The 18,393-nt window shown below is 36.4% G+C and overlaps 4 protein-coding genes across 8 annotated transcripts; 1 reads left to right on the top strand and 3 right to left on the bottom strand.

Annotated features, from left to right (window-relative positions):
• Positions 1–225: 225 nt before the first annotated feature.
• On the bottom strand, positions 226–3,049 carry LOC311069259 (phenazine biosynthesis-like domain-containing protein). Its single transcript, XM_084092291.1, has 9 exons — positions 2,888–3,049; positions 2,364–2,460; positions 2,191–2,289; positions 1,996–2,105; positions 1,860–1,889; positions 1,689–1,777; positions 1,247–1,422; positions 1,028–1,090; positions 226–851 (listed from the first exon to the last, which is right to left on the bottom strand). Exons 1-9 carry the CDS (start codon positions 2,969–2,971, stop codon positions 739–741), a joined length of 861 nt encoding a protein of 286 aa, XP_083948417.1. The 5' UTR covers positions 2,972–3,049; the 3' UTR covers positions 226–738.
• Positions 3,050–4,106: 1,057 nt separating this feature from the next.
• LOC311069260 (phenazine biosynthesis-like domain-containing protein) lies at positions 4,107–6,690 on the bottom strand. The gene is made up of 9 exons (XM_084092292.1): positions 6,532–6,690; positions 6,329–6,425; positions 6,156–6,254; positions 5,961–6,070; positions 5,812–5,841; positions 5,639–5,727; positions 4,825–5,000; positions 4,570–4,632; positions 4,107–4,382 (listed from the first exon to the last, which is right to left on the bottom strand). Exons 1-9 carry the CDS (start codon positions 6,613–6,615, stop codon positions 4,276–4,278), a joined length of 855 nt encoding a protein of 284 aa, XP_083948418.1. The 5' UTR covers positions 6,616–6,690; the 3' UTR covers positions 4,107–4,275.
• Positions 6,691–7,412: 722 nt separating this feature from the next.
• Positions 7,413–11,078, bottom strand: LOC311069258 (phenazine biosynthesis-like domain-containing protein). The gene is made up of 9 exons (XM_084092290.1): positions 10,931–11,078; positions 10,458–10,554; positions 10,282–10,380; positions 10,087–10,196; positions 9,971–10,000; positions 9,798–9,886; positions 8,244–8,419; positions 7,987–8,049; positions 7,413–7,799 (listed from the first exon to the last, which is right to left on the bottom strand). The coding sequence occupies exons 1-9, from the start codon at positions 11,012–11,014 to the stop codon at positions 7,687–7,689; spliced, it is 861 nt and encodes a 286-aa protein (XP_083948416.1). The 5' UTR covers positions 11,015–11,078; the 3' UTR covers positions 7,413–7,686.
• Positions 11,079–12,077: 999 nt separating this feature from the next.
• Positions 12,078–17,773, top strand: hnrnph3 (heterogeneous nuclear ribonucleoprotein H3 (2H9)). Of its 5 annotated transcripts, none has more exons than XM_084092549.1 (10): positions 12,078–12,154; positions 13,073–13,182; positions 13,275–13,430; positions 13,831–13,974; positions 14,428–14,566; positions 15,224–15,414; positions 16,591–16,796; positions 16,899–17,034; positions 17,142–17,198; positions 17,314–17,773. In XM_084092549.1, exons 2-10 carry the CDS (start codon positions 13,095–13,097, stop codon positions 17,385–17,387), a joined length of 1,191 nt encoding a protein of 396 aa, XP_083948675.1. In that variant the 5' UTR covers positions 12,078–12,154; positions 13,073–13,094; the 3' UTR covers positions 17,388–17,773. The 5 variants fall into 5 exon arrangements, with proteins under 5 accessions (XP_083948675.1, XP_083948677.1, XP_083948679.1 ...); XM_084092551.1 differs by having other exon boundaries at positions 15,224–15,399; XM_084092550.1 differs by having other exon boundaries at positions 12,086–12,154; positions 13,079–13,182.
• The last annotated feature ends 620 nt before the right edge of the window (positions 17,774–18,393 follow it).

Genomic DNA, 18,393 nt, shown 5'->3' on the forward strand with positions numbered 1-18,393 from the left:
TTAAGTACACTTTTTGAGTATCTGTACTCCACTTGAGTATTATTTTTTTCTGGAAACTTACGACTTTAACTACATTTGAAAGACAAATATTGTACTTTTCACCCCACTACATTTCTATCAAGCTCCTCGAAGTCGAAAGTCGTTTACATGTAGCAGCTTTGAAAGTCAGTGGATGATTTTTTTTTTTTTTTCTTCCTTAAAATGTGATTGTTTTTTTGTTTTTTTACAGACAGCCTATCAATAATCACTCTTGTAGGGTCACTTAAAGTTCAATGATTCCCCAGCATTTTTTGAGCACTGATCAGTTGATGCTAGTTTTTAATTAGTAATGGAGGCTTGGGCTCAACTGTTAAACTGTTGACTTGAGATTTGAATCTGGCAGAAGGTAGTTCAGCACAAAAGAAGTCTTTTTAAAGACACTTGGTTGTTGATTATATTTATTTACGTAGCCGTGCAATATGGCTCTGTATCAGCACGGCTGTTAGCGTTATTGCACGGCTACTTGTGTGATATTGCTCATATATTAGCACGACTGTGATTCGGCCAAATAGGCAATCAATGGCTCTGGACTGGATTGGACAGCCAATCAGAATCGAGAACCAGAACGAACTGTTGTATACATTTTATTAAATCGCACATAACTTAAAATGTACCCTCACATAATAAAGTGAAAATTAAATGCACTTGATTTCCATCAAAACTAACCGCATATTCAATGAATTGGTTTTGCAAGATTGTCTAGATTTTAAAAGTTCCCTGAAGAATGATCTGCGCCTGACCAATGATGTCCAGTCGACCGTCATCTCTTATCTGCAGCCTTACCTCACCACCACGACTGGAACACTGGTAAGCTAGAAAAACAAACATAATGGAGATATGTCTTATTCTAGCTTGTTTTGTTAATGTTAGCAGAACTTTACAGTTACTCATCCTTGGAAGTTTACTTTTAAACTTGTTCATTGATATATTTATATTCATTCCAGTGTATGTGATGACATGATGCAGTGAAGGAAAAGGTGGCTGTTACCCATCATTTTCTTTTTCTCCAGCTTCTCAGACCAATAGCCAGCAAGAACTGAATGTGCAGACCCTTTTAGAAATAAAGTATGACGCATTGATGATTGCTAGTAAGCACTGATTTCTCTTATGCATGTCCAGGGAGGCCCATCATGATGGTTTAGTAATATTTCGGAGTTTTACATTGTACACATTTCTCATTCAAATGGCTTTTGAATGTTCTGCTCACCAGTGACTGGATCTTCAGGGACACCAACCCAGGGTGCGAAGACACGGGAGTAGAAGTCATATCCAGACTGAGTGGTCTGTGGTCCTTTCAATGTAACGATGAGACTTTTAATCTTACCAGTGGTCTCATTTCTCAGAAGAGTCTCTGCCTCTGGCTTCAAAGAGATAAGTTCAGACCTGCCAACAATGAAGAATTAACAGCACTGCTGAATGTTTAGCATACTGTGTTGTAAATTGTAGATAGATCTTTAAAAAAATAAATATTTTTTTTTATCTGACTGAATGTTTCACTAAAACATTTAAAATGCACTTCACATAAAATGTGCAATAGATTATGGATTTTTCTCTGCAAAGCTGTTTTCACATTTAATGCTCATGCACACAAATACAATTACATCATCATAATAATTTTCTTTGTTAATTTCAGAAATGTCCAGCATTACCTGTCGCAGGTGTCAGCTAGACGAATCAGTAGTTTCTTTGTGGATGGACTGTAGCACACATCCTGAATGGGTAAGTCTCCAACAGCAGCCTGAAAATAAGTCAAAATGGTGTCACAAAATATTTTCTGCTTGTGTCTTACTAAAAACAGAAATACTAACTGGTAGCTTTACCTTCAAAAGATCCTTGATTTCATGTTGGTCCTGCAAATAAAGCATTCAAAACTCAAATTCGGAACAAAAGCAACTTTAAAGAGTAAATTTTAGTTTTTGTTGAAGAAAGGGTCCACGAGGTGTCTTTTGGTCATACCTGGGGCTTTGGTTTGTTTAAGGGGAAGTCCATTATTAGAGATTCTTCATGCTGGCGCACATAAAGATCCCCACTCATCGTCTCAAACACCACAACAGGGTTGATGTTCTCTGTGTGATGATATTGTGCTTTTAGAACAGTCATCAGTCCATAGTTTTTTGGTAAAAAATGTATGTCAGGACAAGCGTTTCTTACTTTTAATGTAAAAGAGCACTGCTGCTGAGGCCAGTGTTGCATGTCCACATAGTGGAACCTCAGTTTTGGGGCTAAACCAGCGTAACCCAAACTTCGCACCTTTCAAAATACATCAAATCAAAAATGTAAATAAGAGTTTGAGTATTTCAACATGCATCTCAGCTGCAGAATACCTGAGGAAAAATCCATAGAATTCCATCTTGTGATGAAAGCAGTCTCTGATAAATTCATTTCAGCGGCAATGCTTTGATAAAGCTCATCTTGCAGCTCCTAAATGTATTACAGAGAAAATTGGTAACACTTTACAATAAGGTTCATTAGTTAACTACATTAGTTAACATTAACTAATAATGAACTGCACTTATACAGCATTTGTTCATCTTTGTTAATGTTAATTTCAACATTTACTAATACTTTATTAAAATCTTGTTAACATTAGGTAATGCACTGTGAACTAACATGAACAAACAATGAACAGCTTTATTTTCATTAACTAACATTAACAAAGATTAACAAAAACAGTAATAAATGTATTGCTCATTGTTAGTTCATGTTAGTTAATACATTTACTAATGTTTAATAAAGGAACCTTATTGTAAAGTGTTACCAGAAAATTTTATAACATTGTGCATAAACACATTTACATTGTATTACCATGAATAACTAATCTATAGTCTTATGATAATGTAATACTTACATTCTCCATAAGACATATTGCAGCAGGATTACCTTTGAAAGGTACATTGGTAAAAGCATCAACCGTAAATATTGGAATTTCCATCGATTACCGCTCTTCAGCTCTCTGGGTTTTTTCTCGTACCTTTTAGGTATTCTTAGAGCAGTTTTTCAAAATCAAGTTAGACTTTGAACCTTTATGATATAACAGCTCAGGTTAAAGGTACAGACTTGAGATTTCAAAATGTGTTTCTAGATGGACTTTTCACTGTTATATTATCCTTAAAATCCTATCTTTCTATCTGTCTGTCGTTTTCAGACGTATACAGACAGAGACAGACAGATAGGACTGCATAATGGTGCATAATGACATGATAGCATCACGCAGTTGCTGCAGATTTGTCGGCTGCACATCCATAATGTGAATCTCACGTTCCACCACATCCAAGGTGCTCTATTGGATTGAGATCTGGTGAAAGGGATGGACATGGTCAGCAACAATACTCAAGCTGTGGCGTTTAAACAATGCTCAATTGGTACTAAGGGGCGGGAAGTGTGTCAAGAAAATATCCCCCACACCATTACACCACCAACAGTAGCCCATTGATACAAGGCAGGTTGGATCCATGCTTTTATGTTATTTATGCCAAATTATGACCCTATTATCTGAATGTCGCAGCAGAAATCGAGACTCAGACCAGGCAACATTTTTCCAATCTTCTATTGTCCAATTTTGGTGAGCCCGTGTGAATTGTAGCCTGTTCTTAGCTGACAGGAGTGTCACCTGGTGTGGTCTTCTGCTGCTGTAGCCCATCTGCTTAAAGGTTCGACATGTTGTGAGTTCAGCGATGCTCTTCTGCATACCTTGGTTGTAACGAGTGGTTTTGAGTTACTGTTGGCTTTCTATCAGCTCGAACCAGTCTGGCCATTCTCTTCTGAACTCTGGCATCAACGAGGCATTTTCGGACCAAAATCTCTGAGAAATGTTTCCAGCACCTTGTTGAATCTATGCCACAAAGAGTTTTGAAGACAAAAGGGGTCCAACCTGGCACCAGCAAGGTGTACCTAATAAAGTGGCCGGTGAGTATGTGTGTGTATACATAGCCTATATACACTCCTTATGACTGTAACACATTCTAAATTTAAATAACAGAAGATCTAGCCTTACTCTGCCTAACAGACAGCTTTATTTATATTTAATTATAAATTAATTAAATATTCATTTGGATTTCAGACTGGTAGAATGTTTACAAAATTTTATTTAGTCTCCTAATCTCAATTTATTATAATTTTGGCAATATTTACCCACTAGGTGAAAAAACATCAGTCTGCAGCTCTTTATTGATAAAGAAAATTAACATGATTTCATTAAATTATTCACAGATTCAAAGAGTAGATTGAGGAAGTTGTCTAGATTTTAAGTGTTCCCTGAAGAATGATCTGCGCCCGACCGCTGATGTTGAGTCGACCGTCATCCCTGAGCTCCAGTTCCCCTCCACGACTGGAGCACTGGTAGGCTAGAAAAACAAATATAGAAGGGATAAGTACTTTTTATTGTGAGGAAAAATACAGTATTTTATTCAAGCTTTTTGAGAAAAGTATTAACTTAAATAATTTATGTGGACTAGTGACATTATCAGCTTCATGTTAATGTGGATTCTGTTTTTTATTCTAGCACAATAAAGGGGGGAAAAAGGCCTTTACCCAACATTTTCTTTTTATTCAGCTTTTCAGACCAGTAACCAGCGAGAACTGTGTGTGCAGACCCTTTTAAAAAGAATTATTAGTCTTTTAAAGCATGGATCAAATTCATATGACATTATGGTGACTAGTTGTCATTGTACATATCCATTAGAATTCATGGCTTTACATTCACATGTGGAAACTACTACATATTTCTCCACATACATGTATTGTTGTTTTTGAATTTAGGGACCTATGTTGATCATTTCAGCTCACCACAGACTGGATCTTCAGGGACTCCATACCAAGGGGCAAAGTAACGGGAATAGAAGTCATATCCAGGCTGTGCAGTCGGAGCTCCTTTCATTGTTACAATGACGCCTTTAAGCTTCCCAGTAGATTCACTTTTCAGCAGAGCTTCTGCTTCAGGCCTCAAAGATGTAAGTTCAGATCTGCCAACAACAAACAGTCAACGACCTTGCAGACACTCTTAGAAAAAAAGGTTCAGTGGTTCAATATAGAACCCTAGAGTTCTTGACTCCATTTTAAAGAAGCCTTTATACCAAAGGTTTCATTTAAGGAGAAATGTCTTAAATGATTGCATAATACTTGATGTGGGTAATTTTTTATTCTCTAGTGATAAAGTATGTTTACAAGCTGCTTAATTCATACGATTTAATTACAGCTTAATAAATCCATAAAATTATCCCATAATTTGAACCCTTAAAAGGCTCTATATGAAGCACCTGGCTGAACCATTCAAGGTTCTATATACAATGGAACTTTTAGAACTTAACTTATACAGTACTTACTGAAACTTATTTTTGGAGAATGTTACCAACATACTACAAGTTCTTGTCTCTAGTTGATCGTTGCTTAAAAAAAATTCAAATGTGCTTGACATACAATTTTCAATAGATTCTCTCTTTTCTGTTGCAAAGCTGTTTGCTTTTATTTAATTTTGCTTTGAGCTGGTCGTCTTCTATTTCTCTCTTGACATTAATCATCTCATCTAACAGATACAATGCCATCATCAGTCTTATTTTCTTTCTTGTTATTTTCAGAAATGCCTGAGAATGTCCAGCATTACCTGTCGCAGGTGTCAGCTAGACGAATCATTAGATTCCATGTTGCTGGACAGTAGCACACATCCTGAATGGGTAAGTCTCCAACAGCAGCCTGAAAATGAACATAAAAGCTAGTTTTTCCTTATGTTATATTGGAAACCTAATATGATGCTAAATTACATCCTGGAAAACGTACTTTCAACAGATCTTTGAGTTCATGTTGGTCCTGCAAAATAAAAATAAAAAAATCTATAAATTTAGACCAAGAGCAACTATTTGAATGATCATGAGAGTCTACATTAGTTTTATTGAAGAAAGGGTCCACGAGGTGTCTTTTGGTCATACCTGGGGCTTTGGTTTGTTTAAGGGGAAGTCCATTATTAGAGATTCTTCATGCTGGCGCACATAAAGATCCCCACTCATCGTCTCAAACACCACAACAGGGTTGATATTCTCTGTGTGATGATATTGTGCTTTAAGAACAGTCATCAGTCTATTGTTTTTTGGTAAAAGATTAATGTCAGGATGAGCGTTTCTTACTTTTAATGTAAAAGAGCACTGCTGCTGAGGCCAGTGTTGCATGTCCACATAGTGCAACCTCAGTTTTGGGGGTAAACCAGCGTAACCCAAACTTCGCACCTTTCAAAATACATCAAATCAAAAATGTAATTAAGATTTTGAGTATTTCAACATGCATCTCAGCTGCAGAATACCTGAGGAAAAATCCATAGAATTCCGTCTTGTGATGAAAGCAGTCTCTGATAAATTCATTTCAGCGGCAATGCTTTGATAAAGCTCATCTTGCAGCTCCTAAATGTATTACAGAGAAAATTTTATAACATTGTGCATAAACACATTTACATTGTATTACCATGAATAACTAATCTATAGAGTCTTATGATAATGTAATACTTACATTCTCCATAAGACATATTGCAGCAGGATTACCTTTGAAAGGTACATTGGTAAAAGCATCAACAGTAAATATTGGAATTTCCATCGATTACCGCTCTTCAGCTCTCTGGGGTTTTTTCTCATACCTTTTAGGTATTCTTTGAGCAGTTTTTGAAATCAAGTTAGACTTTGAACCTTATATAACAGCTCAGGTTAAAGGTACAGAATTAAGATTTCAAAATTTCTTTTTAGATTAACTTTTCACTCTAAGCCCTATTCGGACACGATTAGTTTAACATGGAGAGGTGGGGATGGGTAAAGTAATTACCAGAGCTTTTCAGTGATTTTTAGTCCTGTCAGAATGTGCCATCTCAGTAATCATTACGCACCCAAAATTAAATAATAGAAGACTGGAAAATATTGCCTGGTCTGATTCTCGATTTCTGCTGCGACATTCAGATGGTAGGGTCAGAATTTGGCTTAAACAACTTGAAAGCATGGATCCAACCTGCCTTGTATCAATGGTTCATGCTACTGTTGGTGGTGTAATGGTGTGGGGGATATTTTCTTTGCACGCTTTGGGCCTCTTAGTACCAATTGAGCATTGTTTAAACGCCACAGCTTGAGTATTGTTGCTGACCATGTCCATCCCTTTATGACTAGTGTTCCCATTTTCTGATGGCTACTTCCAGCAGAATAATGTGCCATCACAAAGCTCAAATCATCTCAAACTGTTTTTTTGAATATGACAATTAGTTCACTTCACTCAAATGGCCTCCACAGTCACCAGATCTCAATCCAATAGAGGACCTTGGATGTGGTGGAATATGAGATTCACATGGATGTGCAGCCGACAAATCTGCAGCAACTGTGTGATGCTATTATGTCATTATGGACCAAAATGTCTGAGCCTTACTTTGCTCAACAGACAATTTTATTCATATTTTGCAACAAAATTATTTAAACATTCATTTGATTTCACAAACTTATAGTTTTTAATCAGATAGTAGAATGTTTACAAAAAAAAAATTGTCTCCTAATCTCAATTTATTATCATTTTGGCCATATTTACCCACTAGGTGAAAAAACATCAGTTTGCAGCTCTTTATTGATAAAGAAAATGAACATGATTCCATTAACTAATTCACAGATTCAAAGAGTAGATTGAGGAAGTTGTCTAGATTTTAAGTGTTCCCTGAAGAATGATCTGCGCCCGACCGCTGATGTTGAGTCGACCGTCATCCCTGAGCTCCAGCTCCAGTTCCCCTCCACGACTGGAGCACTGGTAGGCTAGAAAAACAAATATAGAAGGGATAAGTACTTTATTGTGAGGAAAAATACAGTATTTTATGCATTTTATTCAAGCTTATTGAGAAAACTATTAAATAATTTGTGGACTAGTGACATTATCAGCTTCATGTTAATGTGGATTCTGGTTTTTATTCTAGCACAATAAAGGGAAAAAAGGCCTCTTTACCCAACATTTTCTTTTTATTCAGCTTTTCAGACCAGTAACCAGCGAGAACTGTGTGTGCAGACCCTTTAAAAAGAAACATTAGTCTTTTAAATCAGTAATTTTTAATCAAATTCATATGACATTATGATGACTAGTTGTCATTGTACATATCCATTAGAATTCATGGCTTTACATTCACATGTGGAAACTACTACATATTTCTCCACATGTATTGTTGTTTTTGAATTTAGGGACCTATGTTGATCATTTCAGCTCACCAGTGACTGGATCTTCAGGGATACCAACCCAAGGGGCAAAGTAACGGGAATAAAAGTCATATCCAGGCTGTGCAGTCGGAGCTCCTTTCATTGTTACAATGACGCCTTTAAGCTTCCCAGTAGATTCACTTTTCAGCAGAGCTTCTGCTTCAGGCCTCAAAGATGTAAGTTCAGATCTGCCAACAACAAACAGTCAACGACCTTGCAGACACTCTTAGAAAAAAAGGTTCAGTGGTTCAATATAGAACCCTAGAGTTCTTGACTCCATTTTAAAGAAGCCTTTATACCAAAGGTTTCATTTAAGGAGAAATGTCTCAAATGATTGCCTAATACTTCATACGGGTTTTTTACATTTTAATGATAAAGTAGTTTACGAGCTGCTTCATTCACGTTCTATATATGAAGCACATGACAGAACTCTTAAAGGTTCAATATACAAGTGTGAACCATTTAGTGGGATCCCGGGGCATGCTCCCTTGTGAGATTTATTTGTTTGTTTATTTTTGCAAAATGGTCGTTTGTGGTATCATCCACACATGCAAAGTTGGTTGTTAACATAACTGCAATAAAGTAATACCCTAGTTAACAAATACTTGTTTATGTAGGATATTATTATATAGGACCTAAAACCTTATAGTTTGACATAATTTTGTAAATCAAAGTGCTATGGTAGGTCAAACTAACTTAACTTACAATTTTCTCATACTGAAAATGTTGATTTCCTGTCATCTCTTGTAATATCTGAAAGCCAGGTTTTTCCTATGTCTTTATTAGCAGAACACATTTTACACATGAGTTAAACCAATTGTTTAGTTAATAATTCAAGAAGGTCCATACTTTAAAGCTCTTGATTCTAACTTGTGCTTTGCCTTATGAAAAAGTAACATAGTTCTTGTAATTGTTTAACTATAGGATTTGTTACAATAAGGATATTACAGGTACAGCCAAAGAAAAACGAATAAAACAATCAAGAGTCAAGAGCCCAACTACAGGAAACACTTAACCACCACAATGGTGACTTCAAATGTTTGATCCTCTTTCCTTCAGTGTGTCATCACTATTAGATAATTAAGTGATGATTGACCATTAAACTCCAGCGCGGTTTCAGTGTTACAGTTAACTCTATAGTGTGGACACATATGAACATTGAGAGGTGTTAATGAAACACAGGGTGTTAATTTTGCTGTGTAGCATCCAACCGTAAAGCCAAAAGTTAGTGATCTTAATATTTAAACGACAATTGAAGAATGTTGTTCAAAGAATGTTTTCTGCCAACATTGAGGACATTTAAAAACTCTCTACAAACAATATATAAATAATGTTTCTGTGCTAACCTTTTAAGAACATTATTGAAGACCAGACTACATTGAACAAAAGTTCTATTAACGTTACTGGAAAAGCGTTAATAGAACATCCCTTGCTTGTTTTGGTTATTGGTTACAACACCCCCACCCCCCAATATTCATCAACAATGTATTTGTAAACTACGCCCCTGCATAAGTGTTATTTTCTTTCTTGTTATTTTCAGAAATGCCTTAGAATGTCCAGCATTACCTGTCGCAGGTGTCAGCTAGACGAATCATTAGTTTCTTTGTTGCTGGACAGTAGCACACATCCTGAATGGGTAAGTCTCCAACAGCAGCCTGAAAATGAACATAAAAGCTTGTTTTTCCTTATGTTATATTGGAAACCTAATATGATGCTAAATTACGTCCTGGAAAACGTACTTTCAACAGATCTTTGAGTTCATGTTGGTCCTGCAAAATAAAATAAAAAAATCTATAAATGAGTCTACATTAGTTTTTATTGAAGAAAGGGTCCACGAGGTGTCTTTTGGTCATACCTGGGGCTTTGGTTTGTTTAAGGGAAAGTCCATTATTAGAGATTCTTCATGCTGGCGCACATAAAGATCCCCACTCATCGTCTCAAACACCACAACAGGGTTGATGTTCTCTGTGTGATGATATTGTGCTTTTAGAACAGTCATCAGTCCATAGTTTTTTGGGATAAGATTAATGTCAGGACGAGCGTTTCTTACTTTTAATGTAAAAGAGCACTGCTGCTGAGGCCAGTGTTGCATGTCCACATAGTGGAACCTCAGTTTTGGGGGTAAACCAGCGTAACCCAAACTTTGCACCTTTCAAAATACATCAAATCCAAAATGTAAATAAGAGTTGTTTGAGTATTTCAACATGCATCTCAGCTGCAGAATACCTGAGGAAAAATCCATAGAATTCCGTCTTGTGATGAAAGCAGTCTCTGATAAATTCATTTCAGCGGCAATGCTTTGATAAAGCTCATCTTGCAGCTCCTAAATGTATTACAGAGAAATATATTTCATAGTCTTATATTATATTTTAGGAACACTTTACAATTATGTCTAATTTGTTAACATTAGTTAATGCATTAACTAACAATTAGCAGTATATTTGACAGCATTTATTAATGTTAGATGTTTTTCAACTTTTGATCTTAATGTATTAGTAAATGTTGATATTAACATTAGCTAAGATTAATAAATGCTGTAGGAGTATTGTTCATTAGTTTGTTAATGTACTTAACTAATGTTATCAATGAAACCTTATTGTAAAGTTACGGATATTTTTAAGTGCTAACATATTTAAATGGTAAGAAACTAGTTTGTGAAAAGAAAACAAAAAAAATTCTTGTAATAATGTAATACTTACATGTTCTATAAGACATACTGCAGCAGGATTACCTTTGAAAGGTAAATTAGTAAAAGCATCAACAGTAAATATAGGAATTTCCATTTGTTTCAGCTGTTTTAAAGGCAGAGTTTTGCACGTTTAGGAATTCATAGTCCAGGGCTTAGAGGCTTGCTGAGACTTTGACCCCAGTAGTGTAACACCCCATTTTAAAGTTACAGGCAACAAGATTTCAGAATGTTTCTTTGAGGGGATTTACCCATATCATTGAGTGTTAAAGCTCATTAAAAACAATTAAATGTAAAATATAGTAATTTATCGCTATTTTACTTTTTACCTTTTAGATTAGAATTAACAGGAATCAGGGACAGGGTCACTTTATATTGGGTGTCTTTAATTACTATGTATTTGCGTAAAAAATAGTTTGGTACAATGTATTTATTGTGTTCATGCTGTATTGCAAGACACTTGTACTGCTACGTGAAATATGGGTTAGGTAAGGGACAGTTTTATGGGTGAGTTAAGGTGTATGGTTATAGGGTCAATAGTGTAATTACACCGTAGATGTAAATATGGATGTAATTTCATGCAGATATATTTTTTAAAATATGAATACAGCATAAACATCTATGTAGCCTACTCAAGTGTATTGTATCAAATGATTAATTTAAATGTTAGTACATTGTAATTAAAGACCTTTAATATAAAGTGCAAATGTATCATGAATTCCAGTCAGTTTCAATATTATTAATAATTCTTTCATAATAAACAATTTTGCAAGGTTGAAATTTTCACTGTCAAAAACTCATTTATTTGCATGATTTACATTTTATTTATTTTCTCTGTGTTAATGGACATTCGTAACTTATATTTAAGGGGGAAATCTAAGTGGAATTGGCTTCACTGGCTTTCTTTACTTCCCACAGCTGTATTTGTTTGTATAGAGCTGCATATTCTCTCGCGGTAGTACACATGGCTCTATTATGAGTCTGGGGCGTTCGAATGTGCCACCCTGCAGTATTATACAGAATTAAATATAAGCCTAGTAATTATATTTGATGATTCCTCAATCCTCCGTGGCTCGTGCCACATGCGCTTGAAGCCTCTGCTCACACGTCAGGCCGTTCTGCGTGCCTGCAGCGAGGTCAATGTCCTCTGACAGGCGCGTTCTCGCGAGACTTCGACAGTTCGACTATCATTCTGGACTATCCGTTCAGGGTTACCTGAGAGGACAGGAGCTTGACGGTGAGAAGTTATTCGATATTCATGCACATATGGCTTCATATTTAACTTTGTATGTATAAGTTGATCATTTACATTTAATAGTAAATATATGTTGTGTACTTTGTATCGCGGAAGTGCTGGTTTTCGTCCTAGAAACTGCATAACTTGTCGTTCGTTAATTCCTGTCAAGCGAATATCTCGCTAATATTAAAGTCGTTTTGATTAAAGTTCTCATGCCAGTTTCGGTTGTCGTTTGCGGTTAGCTTGACACATGACCGACCTGCTTTTGGAATGCTCTATATAACATTTGCCATGTTAGCTTGCTCTTAAGTTTAAATACAAGGCAATTGTATTTTGACATACCGGGTTTGTGGTTGTCTAGCTAGCTGCTAACTTAATTGACGTTTAATATAAGATGTCAGTTGGTTTATACTAGTCAGTAACGTTAAGTTACTCTTCTAACTTCACCAAAACGCTGCATTTGTGTGACATGTCATTATTGTTTGTCTTTTTATCTATTGACTGAAGCCTCTTACTTTTGACAACATGGCTGTGTCTCAAAACATAGTGAACTGCCTAACTAGATAGCATTTTTGTGCGTGATACAATCGTTCTAACGTGCGGGCGAACTCTCCTGAGATGCCAAAAAATGATGTTTGGGTTGGCAGCTTAGCACTGGGTTTGATACACTGTCAAGTTGTCAAGACCGAAAAAAACTAATACAAACTATTTTGAATGAGTAGTGACTAGTTAACGCAGTGCTGTCTAGCTAGGCAACTCACTAGGTTTGATACACTGCCAGGTTGCCAAGACAGAAAAAGACAATGCAAACTATTTTGATTGAGTAGTGACTAGTTAACACAGTGCTATCTGGGTATGCATTAGGCAACTCACTGGGTTTGAAAGCACAGCCCATGTTTACACTAATTTATTTTTCAGATACAGACCTGACCAGGTAAACATGTCTCATAATGATGAAGGATATGTGGTGCGGATCCGTGGTTTACCGTGGTCATGCACACAGGAGGAAGTGGCCTCCTTTTTCTCTGGTATGCAAACACTCAAACTGATAGCATCTTTTGTAGCGTTCTGTGTTTGAAGAAAAAGAGATACGATTGCCATTTTCTTTGTTCATTTCCAGATTGTGACATTGTAGGGAAAGTCAACGGGGTGTGTTTTACCTTCTCCAAAGAGGGAAGGCCGAGTGGAGAGGCATTTGTGGAGCTGAAGACATCAGAAGACTTTAAAAGGGCTTTGGCAAAAGATCGCAAATATATGGGTCACCGTTATATCGAAGGTACACTCTTGTCCGCAATGTAGAAAATTCTGCCATTGTGTAATTGTATTTAAAGGCACCATTAAACTAAAATTGGCCATTCTTATTTTTTTCTGGAATAACATTTTTACATTCATGTACTCTTAATATTTTATCAAAACATTAACGTCCCCTCCTCTCGGCTCCCTCAACCTGTCACTCACATTATTTTGCAGCAATTAGCAAATCACAATTAACCAGACAATTCCTGATAAACACAAACAAGTACCGTCCTACATTTTTTTTCTCATTTGAGAAGCAAATTATGAAAGCAAATTTTATACCGACTTTAAATAGCACAAGTTAAAACAGATGAGATGTCTGCACATTTGTACTTGTGTTAAAATAAAACATATTGTCTGCCTCTTGACCCTTCCCATAGTGTTCAGGTCAAACCGTAGTGAGATGGATTGGGTGCTGAAACGCTCCGGTCCCACAGACTATGACAGCGGCAGCGGTTGCATGTTGCGTCTCAGAGGACTGCCGTTCGGCTGCAGTAAAGAAGAAATTGTACAGTTCTTTTCAGGTACATCTGTTGTTTCACTTCATCTCCTCCTAGACGTGAAGGTATAGCTAGGAATCTTTGAGTTGTGTTTTCTGGGTTGTGGTGTTTAAATTGTCAGTGCTTCCTGGAAAAGTTTATCATGCCTTTTATACAGTCAGTCAGATCATATTTTGAAGGTTTTTCTTTTTATATACTCTTCTAACTCTCATATCAAACTATTATTGAGCATGTTCTGGTTGTTTTTAATGCTATTTATATATCACCAGCAACCTTGAGACAGCTGTGCTATGATTTCTTGATTGATTGTCTTATAATTTCATGGATTTATCCTTTGTGTTGTGCTCTAGGGCTTTTTTGTCTGCCATAGGGAATGATTTAGGGGCTCAATTGGGGGGGATGTCTTTTCTGCAGATGAGAATGTTGCGGCTCTTTAACATGTCTCCCCATGTGGGGTTATTTGTCCTTGGGTTAAAGGGTTGAAAATCGTGCCAAATGGGATAACATTGCCGATGGACTACCAGGGGAGGAGCACAGGGGAAGCCTTCGTGCAGTTTGCCTCAAAGGAGATAGCAGAAAAGGCTCTGGGGAAACACAAGGAAAGAATAGGGCACAGGTGGGGCCGGCAAGACTGGGCTGGGCTGGGTGCTAATGCCATCTCTAAATGTGGGGTGGGGGGGTCATGCATCTTTCTGCTCTGGAAAAAGATGGTTTGATCATGTTATCACTCTTGGAATGTTTAATTTCACATTACACTGTCATAAGGGGGCAAAAAAAGGCAATCAGCAGAAATATGATTTCATAATGTCGTTGGGCAACACGTACTGCAGAAGCAAAGGAGCCTTTTTTAATAACAGGCACTTTAATATATTTTTAAGATTCTGTTTCAGTCTAAAAATGGCCTTTGGATACAGTTAAATTTAGATACAGTTGAATGTAAAGCCCGTTCACATCAAGAACAATAACTATATCGGTGTCCACACCAGCAGACGATCGTTTCTCTGTGCCGTTATTCTTATAGTTGTGATGTGGACTTGATCTTTACCGTTAGCATTATAGTTATTGTCCTTGGTGTGAACGACTCTTTATAGTATGGGCAGCATTTCAGACACTTGTTACTTCTCCCTCTGGTCAATACCTGACAATAAATTGTCAGTTATTGTGATGAAATTAGTTACTGGGCCCCAAATACTGTCTCTCCTCTCCTCATTTCTGTTAAACATTTAACAAGCCTGTAAGTTCATTAACTTGTTGCATTTCAAAATAAACTCAGGTACATAGAGATATTCAAAAGCAGCCGAAATGAAATGCGTGCATACTACGAAGTACCCCGGAGGATGATGGGACAGAGGCCTAGTCCATATGACAGACCCATGATGGGACGCGGGAGCTTCTTTGGGACCGGGCCTGGAAGGGGAGGTGCCGTCCTGGACCAGATGCGCAGCGGAGGTGGTTACAGTGGCGGTATGCTACTTTATTAGTCTTTAATAATAATTAACAGATGGAAAGGCTAATTCACTAATGTTTTTTTTTAATATATATATAAATTGAATTAATACTTTTATTTAGCAAGGGCACATTAAATTGACCAAAAGTGACAGTAAAGACATTTTTAATGTTACAAAAGATTTAAAATAAATGCTGTTTTTTTTATTCATCAAAGAATCCTTAAATGTAACACTCTTTCCACAAAAATATTAAGCAGCACAACTGTTTTCAACATTGATAATAATTAGAAATGTTTCTTGAGCAGCAAATCAGTATATTAGAATGATTTCTGAAGGATCATGTGACACTGAAGACTGGAGTAATAATGCTGAAAAGCTTTGCATTACAGCAGCTAAATATCAGCAGCTGCACCAAAGTGCATATTTTTTTCTCAGTTTGGGCCTCAATAAATTTGAGGTGTTTTTTTCCTCGAGTTCGAACTCCACATTATCCTATATCTTAGTATTTAAGCCACAAAAGCCAACAAAAAAACACTTACAGGTGTAATAGAAAGGTTCACTAAACTCTTAGATTTAAAAAGAAATAAGATTTTTCTGTCAGGCTTCACAAGGTTAATGTGTCCTTGCTGAATAAAAGTGTTCATTTCTTTAAAAACAAACAATGTGTTTTGCACAAAAAAGAAAAAATCGTACTGACCCCAGATTGAATGGTAGTGTGTACAGTATGTACCTCAGCACCAAAATATTAAGGTCCTATAAGATACATCACACAAGAAGTGGAATTATAATCAACTTTAGTGGTTTAAGGCATATGTACAGTTCATACATAAATCTCACATTTAAGTTAACAGTTGTATTTTGAAATTTTTTAGACAAAAGTTATCAGAAATACTCAAAGTGAGTAGTGTTCCAGTTCTTTACCAAGGAAAATTCAAATGTATTGAAAAAGAAAACAATTACTTTAAAAAGTAATATTTCAGTGTTACTGTTTTTACTGTGTTTTTGATCAGATAAATGCAGTCTTGGTGAGCTATATATCAGAGTTATATCTCCCCCACTTTTGAATAGTTACGTATTTGCTGACAGGAAGTGATTATATGTGACTTTGCTATTGTTGCCTATTGCTATTGTTACTGACTGTCTATTGTTTCAGACCTCAAATTAAAGTATTGAATTGTCTCTCCTTCATAAGGATATGGTGGGTTTGACAACTACAATGGCTTTAACAACTACTGCTTTGGTAACGGCGTGTTTGAAGAGCGTGCGCGTGGTGATAGAGGAAGAAGAGGAATGGGGGATCATGGTTACAGCAGCGATTCAAACTCTGGCTTTCACAGCGGCCATTTCGTGCACATGAGAGGCCTACCGTTCCGTGCTACGGAGGCAGATATTGCACATGTAAGAAACACCACAGTGTTGCCGTTTCTTATGGAAATACCCTTACAATATTTTAAAGCAAAGTTTTTATTGCCCTTGTGTAAATGTTATTTTCTTTTTCAGTTCTTTGCCCCTTTGAACCCTGTGAGGGTGCACATTGATGTAGGACCCAATGGAAAGTCTACAGGAGAGGCAGATGTTGAGTTCAGGTCTCATGAAAATGCTGTGTCTGCCATGTCAAAGGACAAGAATCATATGCGTAAGTTGTTTTCATTTCCAAACCTCTGTCTTTGTCAAATTGCATCACTGTCCTTATGTTTGTTTGTTTTTTGCATCATCCCATTTATCATTGCATCCTCTTTGTAGAGCATCGTTACATTGAGCTTTTCCTGAATTCAACTTCAAGTGGGCCGTCTGAAATGGGTTAGTATGACTGTAGAGGTTATTATGTAATAGTTTTGTTGAAGTTTATGGATGAGAAGGTGTGAAGCAAACATTCAAATGTGAGTCTTTTGTTTTGGGGCCATGAAAACTGCAGGCCGCGGAGGTGGTTTCTATGGCAACTCTGGTGGCATGGGCTCTCGAGGAAGTGGACTAAGGGAAATGTACTGAGGATGCTTGCAATACATGCACTTTTCAACCAAAAGTTGGAGCTTCCAGCTTGGAAGATCTTTTTGTACGGATATGTTTCCACATGTTCCTGAGAAAATTAGCTGTTGCATATATATATATGACCGGCTACTGTACATTTTGCTTATTGAATTTTATATTACATATTCTGTGTTGGTCTAAGATATGCTCTTTGTATGTATTTTAACTCAAAAATGGTTATGAATAGCTTGATTCCCAAGTTTTGAGTGTGAGATTGCACTTTTAAAGCAATAACATCATTTTGGATGTTTACCTGTTTTTTGCTGCTCAGTAAAATTTCTAAATGAAACCTGTGAAATGTACACATCCATGGAATAAAACCTTTTATTGGTATATTTTATTTTTAACCAGAGAATGTTCATTGAAGACAACTGTCGTGTAAGAATAAAGTGTGATGTCTTGGTCTTGGATTAGAGCTAGATCGAACAAATGGCAACAATCATTTATTATTATATTTTCCAGTACACAAGAAGATTTGTGTAGCTTGTTCAAATTTTGTTTTCTAGTTTTTTTACACTACCGTTCAAAAGGTGGGGGCCAGTAATGAGTCTCTTCTGCTGGTCTTTAGTGTCACTTTTGATTGCTTTAACCCTATAAAGCCTACTTTATATTTCCAAGGCCTCTAAACGATCAACATGATCAAAAGTTGATCACAATCTATTACATTTATATTATTGGGAGATATAGAGTGATAACTGATATTCATATGCATGTTATGCAAGTCTGCTATATTATAAAAAATATTGATTTACATTAAAAGCTTTTCACACATTTTGGGAATATAAATATCAGCAGCTGCACCAAAGTGCATATTTTTTTCTCAGTTTGGGCCTCAATAAATTTGAGGTGTTTTTTCCTCGAGTTCAAACTCCACATTATCCTATATCTTAGTATTTAAGCCACAAAAGCCAACAAAAAAACACTTACAGGTATAATAGAAAGGTTCACTAAACTCTTAGATTTAAAA

The sequence above is a fragment of the Abramis brama genome (assembly GCF_963993115.1).
Source record: "Abramis brama genome assembly, chromosome: 19".
Taxonomy (NCBI): Eukaryota; Metazoa; Chordata; class Actinopteri; order Cypriniformes; family Leuciscidae; genus Abramis; species Abramis brama.

Bases quoted from the DNA above. Each gene is read 5' to 3' on its own strand.
- LOC311069259 (XM_084092291.1), bottom strand. From the start codon at position 2,971: ATGGAAATTCCAATATTTACGGTTGATGCTTTTACCAATGTACCTTTC. The intron at 2,290-2,363 runs GTATTCTGCAGC...GTATTTTGAAAG, and splicing joins TTCTATGGATTTTTCCTCAG to GTGCGAAGTTTGGGTTACGC. The intron at 1,091-1,246 runs GTGAGCAGAACA...TATTTCTAAAAG, and splicing joins CCCTGAAGATCCAGTCACTG to GGTCTGCACATTCAGTTCTT.
- LOC311069258 (XM_084092290.1), bottom strand. From the start codon at position 11,014: ATGGAAATTCCTATATTTACTGTTGATGCTTTTACTAATTTACCTTTC. The intron at 10,555-10,930 runs GTAAGTATTACA...TAATACATTTAG, and splicing joins CAGTATGTCTTATAGAACAT to GAGCTGCAAGATGAGCTTTA. The intron at 8,420-9,797 runs GTAATGCTGGAC...TGTTGTTGGCAG, and splicing joins CTAGCTGACACCTGCGACAG to ATCTGAACTTACATCTTTGA.
- LOC311069260 (XM_084092292.1), bottom strand. From the start codon at position 6,615: ATGGAAATTCCAATATTTACTGTTGATGCTTTTACCAATGTACCTTTC. The intron at 6,071-6,155 runs GTAAGAAACGCT...ATCATCACACAG, and splicing joins AGTGCTCTTTTACATTAAAA to AGAATATCAACCCTGTTGTG. The intron at 5,728-5,811 runs GTACGTTTTCCA...GTTCATTTTCAG, and splicing joins AACTCAAAGATCTGTTGAAA to GCTGCTGTTGGAGACTTACC.
- hnrnph3 (XM_084092549.1), top strand. From the start codon at position 13,095: ATGTCTCATAATGATGAAGGATATGTGGTGCGGATCCGTGGTTTACCG. The intron at 14,567-15,223 runs GTGGGGCCGGCA...AAATAAACTCAG, and splicing joins AAGGAAAGAATAGGGCACAG to GTACATAGAGATATTCAAAA. The intron at 17,035-17,141 runs GTAAGTTGTTTT...TCCTCTTTGTAG, and splicing joins AAAGGACAAGAATCATATGC to AGCATCGTTACATTGAGCTT.